Source organism: Heptranchias perlo, chromosome 5, assembly GCF_035084215.1.
Source record: "Heptranchias perlo isolate sHepPer1 chromosome 5, sHepPer1.hap1, whole genome shotgun sequence".
In the NCBI taxonomy this organism is placed as follows: domain Eukaryota; kingdom Metazoa; phylum Chordata; class Chondrichthyes; order Hexanchiformes; family Hexanchidae; genus Heptranchias; species Heptranchias perlo.
The window spans coordinates 93,521,644-93,536,483 of NC_090329.1; the positions used below are offsets into that span (position 1 = coordinate 93,521,644).

The 14,840-nt window shown below is 43.9% G+C and overlaps 1 protein-coding gene across 1 annotated transcript in view; it reads left to right on the forward strand.

Annotated features, from left to right (window-relative positions):
• The window catches only part of map3k5 (mitogen-activated protein kinase kinase kinase 5), a 180,746-nt gene that overhangs the window by 148,271 nt on the left and 17,635 nt on the right, over positions 1 to 14,840 (forward strand). Inside the window, exon 23 of the mRNA XM_067984803.1 lies at positions 11,950 to 12,135. Within this exon, the coding sequence (XP_067840904.1) occupies positions 11,950 to 12,135 (186 nt within the window). The remainder of the gene's footprint in view (positions 1 to 11,949; positions 12,136 to 14,840) is intronic.

Sequence of the window (14,840 nt, forward strand, 5' to 3'; positions counted from 1 at the left end):
TATTTGCTTCCCTCTATACAGTCACCGCTCTCTGCGGAAAGTAGTTGAATTCAAACTATTCAACAGCACCTCCCAAACCCGCGACCTCTATCACCTCGAAGGACAAGGTCAACAGACGCGTGGGAACACCACCACCTGCACGTTCCCCTCCAAGTCACACACCATCCTGACTTGGAAATATGTCACCATTGCTGGGTCAAAATCCTGGAACTCCCTACCTAACAGCACTGTGGGAGAACCTTCACCACACGGACTGCAGCGGGTCAAGAAGGCGGCCCACCACCACCTTCTCAAGGGCAATTAGTGATAGGTAATAAATGCTGGCCTTGCCAGCGACGCCCACATCCCATGAATGAATTTTTAAAAAACTATCTGTTCATCTTTCCTCATCTAAGTTTGAGCCTGTGTCCACTCATTGTGGAGTTAGTGGCAGTTTCAATCAGTTTATTGTTTGACCACCTCCCTCCAATTTGATGTTATCTGAAAACTTAGGCAGCTTTGTTTCTGTGCCCAGCTCCACATCATTTATGTACAGAACGAATCCGGGAAATTCCTTTCTGACTCACAAAGGCAGTCAAAACAATTTCCAGGAGACCAGCGACCAATGCCCCACCTACATTTTGTATGCTGCGATATCGGCCATAGCTAAGCACTCGTCCAACTCCCCTGCAGTAAATCCATACTAAATGCACGATAGAGCACGTTGACCCTCTGCAAAAAGAAAAACTTATTGATGTCTAGCCCGGTTCAATGCTTGTGTAATGTATGCATGACTTCCCCCATTCCCCCTCCTGGTCTTCCCTAATCTATCCAACTAAAGATAATCTATCTACAGAGACAGAGTCTAATCCTTAATTATTTTAAAGACCTCAATTAAATGTTCTTGCAGTCCAAATTTTCCAAATTAAAAAAAGTCCCACCTCTCTAAGCCTGTTGTGATAACTAAGGGCCTTTAAGCGAGGTATCAGTCTAGTGGCCCTCTTCTGAACCTTTTCCAGGGGCCTCTATATCACTCACCAAGTGAAAGGACCAAAACTGGACACAGTATTCTAGATGAGGCCTAACCAAGGTCTTCTACAAGGACAGCATAGTGCAGTTTGTTTTGTTTTGGATTGTCCGAGCAATACATTCTAATACTCTTATTTGCTTTTGCTATAACCTTACTGATCGTGAACCTTAAGAGATTCATGTACAATCACACCTAACTCCCTTTGCCGCTCAACAATCTTAAGCTCTGAACCCTGCATGGGTATACACATGCTCGAGAAACCAATGAGGGAACAGGCTATTTTAGACCTAGTATTGTGTAATAAAAGAGGGTTAAATCGTAAACTTTTAGTTAAGGATCCTCTGGGGCGGAGTGATCATAATATGATTGAATTTCATATTGAGTTTGAGAGTGATGTAGTTAAGTCCGAAACTAGGGTCTTAAATTTAAACAAAGCCATTTACGTAGGTATAAGGTAGATTTGGAATTGGATTAAAAGATGTAATGGCCGATAATCAGTGGCGAACATTTAGAATCATAGAATGGTTACAGCACAGAAGGAGGCCATTTGGCCCATTGAGCCCGAGGCGGCTCTCTGCAAGAGCAGCCCAGCTAGTCCCACTCCCCCGACCTTTCCCCGTAGCCCTGCAAATTTTTGCCCTTCAGGTACTTATTCAATTCCCTTTTGAAGGCCATGATTGAATCTGTCTCCACCACCCCCTCAGGCAGTGCATTCCAGATCATAACCACTCGCTGCGTAAAAGAGTTTTTCCTCATGTCGCCTTAGGTTCTTTGCCAGTCACCTTAAATCTGTGTCCTCTGGTTCTCGACCCTTCCACCAATGGGAACAGTTTCCTTCCAACTACTCTGTCTCGACCCCTCATGATTTTGAACACTTCTATCAAATCTCCTCTCAACTGTCTCTGCTCTAAGGAGAACAACCCCAGCTTCTCCAGTCTGTCCACGAAACTGAAGTCCCTCATGCCTGGTACCATTCTAGTAAATCTTTTCTGCACCCTCTGTAAGGCCTTCACATCTTTCCTAAAGTGCGTTGCCCAGAATTGGATACAATACTCCAGTTGTGGCCGAATCAATTTTTTATAAAGGTTCATCATAACTTCCTTGCTTTTGTGCTCTATGCCCCTAATTATAAAGACCTGCAACATATCCGCCCATTCCATCAGCCTGTCTATATCCGCTTGAAGTCTATCACTATCCTCCTTGCTGTTCACTACACTTCCAAGTTTTGTGTCATCTGCAAATTTTGAAATTGTGCCCTGTACACCCAAGTCCAAGTCATTAATATATATCAAGAAAAGCAGTGGTCCTAGTACCGACCCCTCGGGAACACCACTGTATACCTTCCTCCAGCCCGAGAAACAAACATTCACCACTACTCTCTGTTTCCTGGACCAGTCACATAAATAATGTGGCTACAAGAGCAGGTCAGAGACTGGGTATTCTGCGGTGAGTGACTCACCTCCTGACTCCCCAAAGCCTTTGCACCATCTACAAGGCACAAGTCAGGAGTGTGATGGAATACTCTCCACTTGCCTGGATGAGTGCAGCTCCAACAACAGTCAACGAGCTCGACACCATCCAGGACAAAGCAGCCCACTTGATTGGCACCCCATCCACCACCCTAAACATTCACTCCCTTCACCACCGGCGCACAGTGGCTGCAGTGTGTACTGTCGACAGGATGCACTGCAGCAACTCGCCAAGGCTTCTTCGACAGCACCTTCCAAACCCGCGACTTCTACCACCTAGAAGGACAAGAGCAGCAAGCATGTGGGAACACCACCACCTGCATGTTCCCCTCCAAGTCACACACCATCCCGACTTGGAAATATATCACCGTTCCTTCATCGTTGCTGGGTCAAAATCCTGGAACTCCCTACCCACAGTACTGTGGGAGAACCTTCACCACACAGACTGCAGCGGTTCAAGAAGGCGGTTCACCTCCATCTTCTCAAGGGCAATTAGGGATGGGCAATAAATGCTGGCCTTGCCAGCAACACCCACATCCCATGAACGAATTAAAATCGCCAATCAGGAGGGTTCTTTGGCAACAATCGCCAAACAGGAGGGTTCCCTCCCAGTCGGGGAACACTTCAGCAGTCATGGACATTCATCCACCGACCTTCGGGTAAGCGTACTCCAAGGCGGCCTTCGAGACACACGACAACGCAAAATCGTCGAGCAGAAATTGATAGCCAAGTTCCGCACCCATGAGGACGGCCTCAACCGGGATCTTGGGTTCATGTCACGCTACACATTACCCCACCAGCGAACAAATGTTATCTGTTTTTAATATAATGGGTCATTTGCTGGCTCTCTCTGCCTTCCGGATGTTTCTGCCTCTCTCTGTTTTTTTTCTCTGTTTTTTTTCCCTGTTTGTTTTTTTGTTGAATGTGTATTCGGGGGTTCTGCAGGTGACACCTCTCTGTCTGAACACGGTGATTGCCTTGGCAACGGGCAGTTGCAGGGGCAGTCTGTAAACACCATGTATTGTTCTATATGTATAAATGCGTAGGCTTCAAGGAGCTCTTGAAACATTTGCCTGAGGAAGGAGAAAATCTCCGAAAGCTTGTGAATTTAAAATAAAATTGCTGGACTATAACTTGGTGTTGTAAAATTGTTTAGAATTAAAAAAAAATTAGCCTATTTCGTATCCATGCTGCCACTGCCCCTTTTATTCCATGGGCTTCAACTTTGATGACAAGCCTATTATGTGGCACGTTATCAAATGCCTTTTGAAAGTCCATATACACCACATCAATCACGTTGCCCTCATCAACCCTTTCTGTTACCTCATCAGAAAACTCATTCAAGTTAGTTAAACACGATTTGCCTTTACCAAATCTGTGCTGGCTTTCCCTAATTAATCCACACTTGTCCAGGTGACTTAATTTTGTCCCGGATTATCGTTTCTGAAAGTTTCCCCACCACTGAGGTTAAACTGACAGGCCTATAGTTGCCTAGTTTATTGTTGCACCCTTTTTTGAACAAGGGTGTAACATTTGCAATTCTCCAGTCCTCTGGCACCACCCCGTATCTAAAGATGATTGGAAGATTATAGCCAGTTCCTCCGCAATTTCCACCCTTACTTCCCTCAGCAACCTAGAATGCATCCCATCTGGACCTGGTGACTTATCTGCTTTAAGTACAGCTAGCCATTCTTGTATCTCCTCTATCAATTTTTAGCCCTCCCAGTATCTCAGCTACCTTCTCTTTTACTGTGACTTTGGCTGCATCTTCTTCCTTGGTAAAGACAGATGCAAAGTACTCATTTACTACCTCAACCATGCCCTCTGCCTCCATGCTTAGGTCTTCTTTTTGGTCCCTAACCGGCTCCACCTCCCTTACTACCTGTTTACTATTTATAAGCCTATAGAAGACTTTAGGATTCCCTTTTATGTTAGCCGCCAGTCTATTCTCATACTCTCTCTTTGCCCCTCTTATTTCCTTTTTCACTTCTCCTCTGTACTTTCTATATTCACCCTGGTTCTCACTTATAATATCAACCTGACATCTGTCATACGGCCCCTTTTTCTGCTTCATCTTTCTCTCTATCTCCTTTGTCATCCAGGGAGCTCTGGTTTTAGTTGCCCTACTTTCCCCCTCGTGGGAATGTACCTAGACTGTACCTGAACCATCTCCTCTTCAAAGGCTGCCCATTGTTCGATTACAGTTTTGTCTGCCAATCTTTGATTCCAATTTACCCGGGCCAGATCCACTCTCAACCCACTGAAATTGGCTCTCCTCCAATTAAGTATTTTTACTCTAGATTGCTCCTTGTCCTTTTCCATAACTAATCTAAACCTTATGATGCTATAATAATTTAAAGAAATAATTCATAATTCTCAACAAATATACATTCCCTTGAGGAATAAAAACTCCACGGGAAAAGTGATCCAACCTTGGCTAACTAGCGAAGTTAAGGATAGTATTAGATTAAAAGAAGTTGCAATGTTGCCAAAATATAGACTGTTGTGTGTCTGGACTTCAGTATGTGGGAGATTGTGGACATTGAGAATGTCCCAAGCGAACACATCTGCAGTAGATGTCTCCGCCTCGAATCTCTCCAGCTCAGAGTCATTGAGCTGAAGTGCGAGTTGGAGACACTCCGACACATAAGGGAGGGGGTGGAGTATCTGGACAGTTTGCTCCTGACCTCGGTCACACCTCGTATAGAGGTACAGGATCAGAATAGGGTTGGTGTGACCGATAGTGTACAGAGTAAGGGGAACCCAGGTGAGATAGAGAACAAGGATCTGCAGAAACTGATCCTATCCAACAGGTACAATGTACCTGCTACCTGTGAGGATAAGGATAAAGACTGTCAGAAGGACAGCCAGAATGCTGACCATGGCACCCTGGAGCAGGAGGCTGTCCAAAGGGAGGAGGATGAGGAGAAGCGTGATGTGGTGGTTGTCGGGGATTCAATAATTCGGGGGAGCAGATAGCATCCTTTGTAAGCAAGATCGAGAGTCCCACATGGTATGTTGCCTACCAGGTGCCAGGGTGAGGGACATCTCGAACCGGCTTGAAAGGATATTGGAGAGGGAGGGGGAGGATCCAGTCATTGTGGTCCATGTTGGTATCAACAACATAGGAAAGAGTAGGCAAGAAGTCCTGTTCAGAGAGTACCAGAAGCTAGGAGCTAAATTGAAGAACAGGTCCTCAAGGGTAATAATCTCTGGATTATTACTTGAGCCACGTGCAAATTGGCGTAGGGATAAGCAGATAGGGGAGGTGAACACGTGGCTAAAGGAGTGGTGTGGGAAAGAGGGGTTCCATTTCATGGGACACTGGCACCAGGACAGGAAGGAGCTGTATCGTTGGGACAGGCTCCATGTGAATCTGGCTGGGACCAGGGTCCTAGCAGTAAGTATAAATAGGCAGTCACAAGCAGTTTAAACTGGTAAATGGCAGGGGGGGGGGGGTAGGGCTCAGGTGGAAAAGGTAGTATAAATAATAATTCTAAAACAAATGGAAAGGAAGAGGGTAGAGTGAAAGGCAGCAATTATGCTTTAGGCTACAGGTGAAGGGAAAAATAAAAGATGTCAAGTAATTCAATTAGGAGAGAGAACTAAAAAATGTGTGAGAAAAACAACATTAAAGCAGTGGGACAGGTTTGGGTGTGTGGCCCAAATAACCATTCTCCATACAAATGCACAGAGTATAAGGAACAAATTCAATGAATTGCAGACGCAAATTCAACTTAAAGGTTACGACGGTAGCCATTACTGAGACATGGCTGCAAGATGGTCAGGACTGGGAACTGAATATACCAGCGTATAAGGTCTACAGGAAGGATAGGGAAACTGGTAGAGGGGGGAGAATAATCTTAGTAATTAAGGATGAAATTACTTCAATGATAAGAGAGGATATAACGAGAGGTAAGCAGGCAGTGGAGACTTTATGGGTAGAATTAAGAAAGAGAAAAGGTTTTAAGACTGTAGTGGGAGCTGTTTATCGGCTCCCTGGTAGCAGCTGTGATGTGTCAGAGTGTATAAGTGCAGAGATTAGACAAGCATGTAGCAAAGGCAGAGTGCTTTTAATGTCTCAGTAATGGCTACCGTGGTACCCTTTAAGTTGAATTTGCGTCTGCAATTCATTGAATTTGTTCCTTATACTCCGTGCATTTTTATGGAGAATGGTTATTTGGGCCACACACCCACACCTGTCCCACTGCTTTAATGTTGTTTTTCTCACATTTTTTAGTTCTCTCTCCTAATTGAATTACTTATTTTTCCCTTTACCTGTAGCCTAAAGCATAATTGCTGCCTTTCACTCTACCCTCTTCCTTTCCATTTGTTTTAGAATTATTATTTATTGGATTAGCAGATGAGTTCATGTGAGAAAGGTAGTGAATTTCTTGAGTGTTCAGGACAGCTTTCTGCAACAATATGTCCTAGAATCAACAAGGGGGCAGGCCACATTAGATTTAATAATGAGTAATGAGTCAGATTTAGTTAACAGCCTAATGATACGTGAACATTTATTTAATAGCGAACATAATATGATCGAGTTCAATGTTGTTTGAAAGGAGAAACCCGTATCGACTACTAAGATTCTAAATTTACATAAGGGCTGACTTCAATGGGATGAGACAGAAACTGTTCACTGTAAACTGGACAAATCTGTTAATGGATAAAATGACAGAAGATCAATGGGAGGTGTTCAAAAAAGAATTTAACATGATACAGAACCAGTTTATACCCCTAAGGGGCAAGAGCTCTACATGCTAAAAAAACAGCCATGGATGACAAAAGAGGTAAGGGACAACGTAAAACTAAAAGAAAAAGCATATAAAAATGCAAAGAACAGCACAGATCCTGGCGACTGGGAGAGATACAAAGAACAGCAAAGGGTGACAAAACAGATAGTAAGAGCTACAAAAAGGGAGTATGAAAAGAAACTTAGAAACTTGCACGGGATATCAAAATCAATACAAAATTTTTTTACAATTATATTAGGAAAAATAGGGTGGTCAAGAGCAATGTGGGTCCCTTAAAATCTGATAATGGTGATATTGTAAATGAAAATAAGGAAATGGCAGACATGTTAAATAATTACTTTGCGTCAGTATTTACAGTAGAGGAAGAGGATAGTATGCCGGACACCCCAAGGAAATTAATTTTGAATCAGGGACGGGGACTCACCATAATTAACATAAGCAAATTAACAGTAATGAAGAAAATAATGGCACTAAAGAGTGATAAATCCCCAGGACCAGATGGTTTCCATCCCAGGGTTTAAAAGGAAGTTGGTGAGAACATTGCAGAAGCCCTAATGATAATCTTCCAAAGTTCTCTTGATTCAGGAACTGTTCCTTTAGATTGGAAAATTGCACGTCATTCCGCTATTTAAGAAAGGTGAGAAATTATAGACCAGTTAGCCTAACATCTGTTATCGGGAAATTACTAGAGTCTATACTTAAGGATAGAGTGACTGAACACCTTGAAAATTTTCCTCTGATCAGAGAGAGCTGGCATGGATTTGTAAAGGGTGGGTTATGCCTGATGAACCTGATTGATTTTTTTGAAGAGGTGACTAAAGTAGTGGTCAGGGGAATGTCTATGGATATTGTTTATATGGACTTCCAGAATGCATTCGATGAAGTCCTTCACAAGAGACTGTTAGCTAAAGTTGAAGCACGTGGAATTGAGGGCAAATTATTGACCTGATTAGGAAATTGGCTTAGCAGCAGGAGACAGAGAGTAGGGATAATGGGCAAGTACTCAAATTGGCAGGATGTGACAAGTGGTATCCCACAGGGATCTGTGTTGGGGCCTCAACTATTCACTGTATTTATTAATGACTTGGATGATGGAATAGAGAGCCATATATCCAATTTTGCCGATAACACAAAAATAGGCAGCATTGTAAGCAGTGTAGATGGAAGCACAAAATTACAGAGGGATATTAATAGATTAAGTGAATGGGCATAACTGCGGCAAGTGGATTTCAGTTAGGCAAGTGTGAGGTCATCCACTTTGGACCTAAAAAGGATAAATCAGAGTACTTTCTAAATAGTGAAAAGCTCAAAACAGTGGAGATCCAAAGAGACTTAAGGGTCCATGTACATAGATCATTAAATGTGATGGACAGGTACAGAAAATAATCATAAAGGCTAATGGAATGCTGGCCTTTATATCTGGAGGACTAGAATACAAGAAGGTACAAGTTATACAGCTATATAAAGCCCTGGTTAGACCACACCTGGAGTACTGTGTTCAGTTCTGGGCACCGCACCTTAGGAAGGATATATTTGGCCTTGGAGGGAGTGCAGCGTAGGTTTACTAGAATGATACCCGGACTTCAAGGATTAAGTTACGAGGAGAGATTACACAAATTGGGGTTGTATTCTCTGGAGTTTAGAAGGTTAAGGGGTGATCTGATCGAAGTTTATAAAATATTAAGGGGAACGGATAGGGTGAATAGAGAAAAACTATTTCCACTGGTTGGGGATTCTAGGGGTAGGGGGCACAGTCTAAAAATTAGAGCCAGACCTTTCAGTAGTGAGACTAGAAAACATTTCTACACACAAAGGGTGGTAGAAGTTTGGAACTCTCTTCTGCAAACGGCAATTGATACTAGCTCAATTGCTAAATTTAAATGTGAGATAGATAGCTTTTTGGCAACCAAAAGTATTAAGGGATATGGGCCAAAGGCAGGAATATGGAGCTAGATCACAGATCAGCCATGAACTTATCAAATGGCGGAGCAGGCATGAGGGTCCGACTGTAATGTATCCAAGTTTGTTAACGATACAAAGCTAGGTTAGAAAGTAATCTGTGAGGAGGACGCAAAGAGGCTGCAAAGGGATAACAGGTTAAGTGTGTGGGCGAGTAGATGGCAGATGAAGTATATTGTGCAGAAATGTGAAATTATCCACTTTGGCAGGAAGAATAGAAAAGCAGAATATTTTTTAAAAGGTGAGTGACTAATAAATGTTGGTATTCTGAGGGATTGGGGTGTCCTTGTACATGAATCACAGAAAGTTAACATGCAGGTACAGCAAGCAATTAGGAAAGCAAATGGTATGTTAGCCTTTATTGCAAGGGAGTTGGAGTAAGGAGGTCTTGCTGCAATTATATAGTAAACAATTTTACAACACCAATTGTAAAATTGTTTACAATTGTCAACCCCAGTCCATCACCGGCATCTCCACATCATGACTGGAATTATATAGGACTCTGGTGAGACCACACCTGGAGTACTGTGTACAGTTTTGGTCTCCTTACCTAAGGAAGGATATACATGCCTTAGAGGTGAAGCAACAAAGGTTCACTAGATTGATTCCTGGGATGATGTTGTCCTATGAGGAGAGATTGAGTAGAATGGGCCTATCTTTAAAATTCCAGAGAATAATGAGAGGTAATCTCATTGAAATGTATAAAATTCTTCGAGGGCTTGACAGATTAAATGCTGAGAGGTTGTTTCCCCTGGCTGGAGAGTCTAGAACTACGGGTCATAGTCTCAAGATAAGGGGATGGCTATTTAGGACCGAGATGAAGAAAACTTTCTTCACTCAGGTTTCTGAATCTTTAGCATTCTCTACCCCATGGGGCTGTAGATGCTCATTGAGTTTATTCAAGACTGAGATCGATAGATTTTTGGACACTAAGGGAATCAAGGGATATGGGGACAGGGCAGGAAAGTGGATTTGAGATAGAAGATCAGACATGATCTTATTGAATGGCGGAGCAGGCTCGAGGGGCCGTATGGCCGACTCCTACTCCTATTTCTTATGTTCTTATGCTTGGTGTTAGCTCCACTCACATGTATATCACTACATTTATCTACATTAAATTACATCTGCCACCCGCAGGCCTATTCCACCTTCACATACACAGAACTTCTGCTGTCAACAAGGTCTGTCATTTCCTTGAAGAATTCCAGTAAATGTGCTCGGCAAGACCTCCCTTCCAAAAATCCAAGCTGATTCTCTCTTAGCATAGTATACCTATCAAGGTACTTCATTATCCCCTCTTTCAAGATGGCTCTAATAACTTATCCACAAAATGCCAGCGCTGGCATAAGTTTAAATGGTTAAGTACAGATTAATTAACCCTGGCACCATTAAGAACCCAACCTGTACTCGTAGCGCAGTCAGTGGGAGCAAATAGCAGAACCCAGGTGCTGCACCATAATCCCCGTCATCCGGCTCCTTGACTGTTCAATTCCATATACTTGGTCGCACGACCCAGCCGGGAGATTTGCAAGTAAACTGAAGTAAAATACACTGCAAATGTGCTGAAACTTCTTAACCTTTGGATCTAATTGATAAGATACTCCCAAATGTAGTCAACCCTGCGTATATATTTTTTTGGGTTAGTCTGATGTCTGATATGCATGGAAACACAGCAAAATGTTTGGGAGTCTCCAAACCAAGCTACTGAAAAATCCACACAGGTCGAGTTTCTATTTGCCTCATATGGAATACACACTTTTCCCCCAACACCCCATAAGGACACGCCTCACCTGCCCAAGTCCAGAGAGCTTAGCTGCAGGTTGGTAAAGCCAACGCATGCGGAGTCCCTGGTGTGTGCAGGCATACTGATAAAAATTTAACCATCTAAAACCACGCAGATTACTCGTACAGAGTAATAGGGCGGAAAAGTGGAGTTGAGGTCGAAGATCAGACATGACCTTATTGAATGGCGGAGCAGGCTCGAGGGGCCGTATCTCCTACTCCTATTTCTTATGTTCTTATGCTTGGTGTTAGCTCCACTCACATGTATATCACTACATTTAGATACATTAAATTACATCTGCCACCCGCAGGCCTATTCCACCTTCACATCCACAGAATTTCTGCTGTCAACAAGGTCTGTCATTTGGTATGTTTCTTGCTGCTTGTCCAGCCGGGACCATCATATTCATTAGGGCATTCATTTGCAATGTTATCTGAAGTAGAGTTTGATGAATCCCAGCCCCTTGTGACTGGTCCGTCCCTCCCATTCCATTAGTGTGTCAGACTGGCTGTTCAATCATCAACAGTGTTATGGAATACTACAGACTTGCCACAGAGGGCCGATTTGGTTCCGAGCTTCAGTTGCCAGGTGTGTCGTCTTGAAGCCATCCATATATAACGAATGTTCAGGGTGGCATTCTGGTGTTAGTTATTTGTGGGGCAGGATACCTGGAACAGATTTTCCTTTCCAGCACTGGGTGAATTGGATTACCCGGACACCAAGCGGAGAGGAAAACTGTCCAAGGAGGGTCGCATGCCCATAATTTTCCTGCTTGAATTTCTATCCGTTAATTAATCGATGGAAAATTGAGCAGGCTTTCTTAAAGGCATGCGATATTCCCTAACCAATTTTCCTTTACGCACTGCACTCAGGTGATCCAGTACAGGAAAATCTGCGCCTATAAATGCATAACTTTACTTGCCAAGTTTTGGAAAGCAAGAAATATATTCTACCTGTTTTCTTAATTCACAGGGTTCTGAAGAACCAAAACTGAAATCTGAGCACATCAGTACACTTGTTGTTAGTTTGCGGGAGTTCGTGCGATCAACTGATCGCAAAATCATCTCAGCCACCCTTTCTAGGCTGAAGCTGGAGTTGGACTTCGACAGCCATGCCATTAACCAGATTCAGGTGGTGCTCTTCGGTTTCCAGGAAGCTGTAAGTTCTCATTTATTTATTTTCATACAAACATTTTTCGGGAGAAAGTTCCGAGGCATGATTTTGACTCCGAGCCGAGAAGGGGGCAGGGGGTTGAAATTGCGGGTGGGAAACCCGGAAGTACGGGTTTCCCGGACATCCTTACAATTTTGACGTAAGGACTTTTTTTTTTTTGTCGTTTTGCCGTCTGACTGACTGGCCTGATTGACAGGCTGGTCTCATTCGGATGGGAGAGCAGCCAGGGAGAGGGCATGTTCAGGTAAATCTTTGTTTGTATGGAATGGGGGGGCGTGGGTTGGCACGGGGATACCGGTGAGTATGGAGGTCACGGCAGGGGGGGCGAGTCAGTCATGGGGGGAGAAATCGGGGGTCAATTATGGGGAGGGGGTCTGCATCATGGTTCACCACGGGGGTCCGCGATCGTTGTGGGGGGGGGAGCAGAGATCGGTGGGTTGGGGGGGGGTCCACAATCGTTGGGGGTCGCTGCAGGTAGGCTTGTTGGGCCCTGAGGGAAGCACTCCTGCTCCTCCGGGCCTACAACCTGTGCCACATCCCTGTTACTTTCGGGCCTTCGCGCCTCTTTTCACGTGGCGTAAACGAGAAGGCCAGGGAATCCCAGCCCCAGGGGTTGAAATTGAAAACTCTGGAAAAATGGAAGCCCGCAGCCTCCTTGAACGGTTTTAATCACTAACCCGCCTCCTGGGAGCGGGTTGGTCGCCCGCCCCTCATCCCGCCCCAGTAAAAACCGGAAGTGGGCGGGTTGGGTGCGGATCCAAAATGGTTGCAATTTTGAATGCCCCCACCCGTTTTTCCCTTTTTAGAATCATGCCCCCTGTCTCTACTGGCTGTGAGGGTCCTATATGAAATGAGTTTGGGCAGTCTCTGCCGAGTTACTAGTGGACATGGGTTTACAAAACTGCACCAAATGTGGTACTTTTAATCAGAGGCCACAGGATGGCTGATGTGAAAAATTAAAAATCACACAGCGGTGCAACTGGCTGTGCTTTTCTGAGGCTAGAGCTGAGGCACATTAGTGATGCAGGGTAGAGTAACACAATTCATCTAAAGATGATTTACCTGGATGCCTGAAATGAAACGTGTTCTATTTCCTAGGAATAATATTTATGACCTTTGATGAGTAAAAACATTTACCCAAAAAATTACCTCTCTTTTTAAAAAAAAAAGGCATATTTATATTAGTTTTATGGATTATTCCACAAAATACACTCAAGTTCCCCTGAAGGCTTAATGGGTAAATGTACTCATTTACTTTTAAATAGGCTCACACCTCCATTAAAATAGCAGGGAGGAATTTGATACGAGCACGTTAAATGTTCACACAATAACATCGACAGCAGTCACTTCTACCCGATGATGTTTTTGTTACTTGCTAGTTTAACTCCATTTCTACCTTACAGTTTAAAGCCTTCTAGTTGTAGTATATTGTAAGTCCTTGCTGTAAGATAAACAAAGTGGTGGATTTTCTGCAACACTACAGCTTGATTTCGGGCGGTAATGGGCAGCTCAAGGTTGGGGGATGGGCCGGGGAGCCATTCTGACACATTTGGGCAAATGTATTCAAATTAGACATTAACGGCGGTAATGTGTCATCCACTGGTTTCCTGTCACTAATATCATAGCATTGTTGGAATGCTCATCCAGCGGGGAGGAGGAGGTTAAAATTGAAGGGCTGCATTGCCTAGCGCAGTTGATCATGGGTTGATTTATCGCACTAAGCAAGGCGAATGATTTTAAAAAAGAAAACATTCCTTCAGCAACATCCATCAACCACACTACACTGCAGCAAGCTCTGGGCCATTTTCCTTGCACACCTCCTCCGTCTGAGGCAGGTGACCTATGGTGGTGTAAAAATGCCGCAGCGAGCCCACCAACAACATCTAAATGAACCGGAACCCCAGAAGATCCACCAGGGTTAGTTCTCACCAGAAATGGGCAGACATAAAGCTCATGCTGCTACCAATCCGGCATGATTCCCACTGATCAGAACGTCTAGCCCAAAAAGTTCAGAGTCGGGCTGACAACCTTCCCGGAATGTCTGGGAGTCTCCCAGAATGGAAGGTGAATCTCCCAAATACTGTTGCTAGCAACTAGGTTGAAAAGTAGAGCTTTGCTTCCTTGCCCACTGAACATGCACAATGTATCTGTGAGGATGACTATACTACCACCGCCCCCACCCCCCCACCCCATGCTTCACGCTTATGCAGTTATGGTTGGTGGACTGTGAGGAGTTATAGCAGTGCCCTAAGACTGATCCCTCACAGCCTCTAACTGTTTCTCAATATTTTATGACACATAGAAAGTGGGGGGAGATGCAGCAAATGTCAGCGAATCACAACAATGAGTCTCGGGTTTATTTCTATTGGAACATGATCCCAGCCATGGGACAGGGATCATTTGATTCGAGTATCAGCTCTTTTTATAGGGATGGGGGCCCTGAGCAGTGGCAATCCAAACATATCCCCAAATGTGGACAGATGTATGATAGTAAATTAACGTTTCATGTTTATAGTGTTATTTTGCGTGTGTGCGTGCGTGTAAAGTTCACATTCAGTGAAATAAGCTTAATCAGCCTTAAATTTTTTTTAAGGAGCCAGCAGTACACACAAAATAATTCCTCCTTCATTCAATCACCACATAGAAATGAATTGGCCATTGTCCAGATTGGAGGAGAATACCTATTAGTA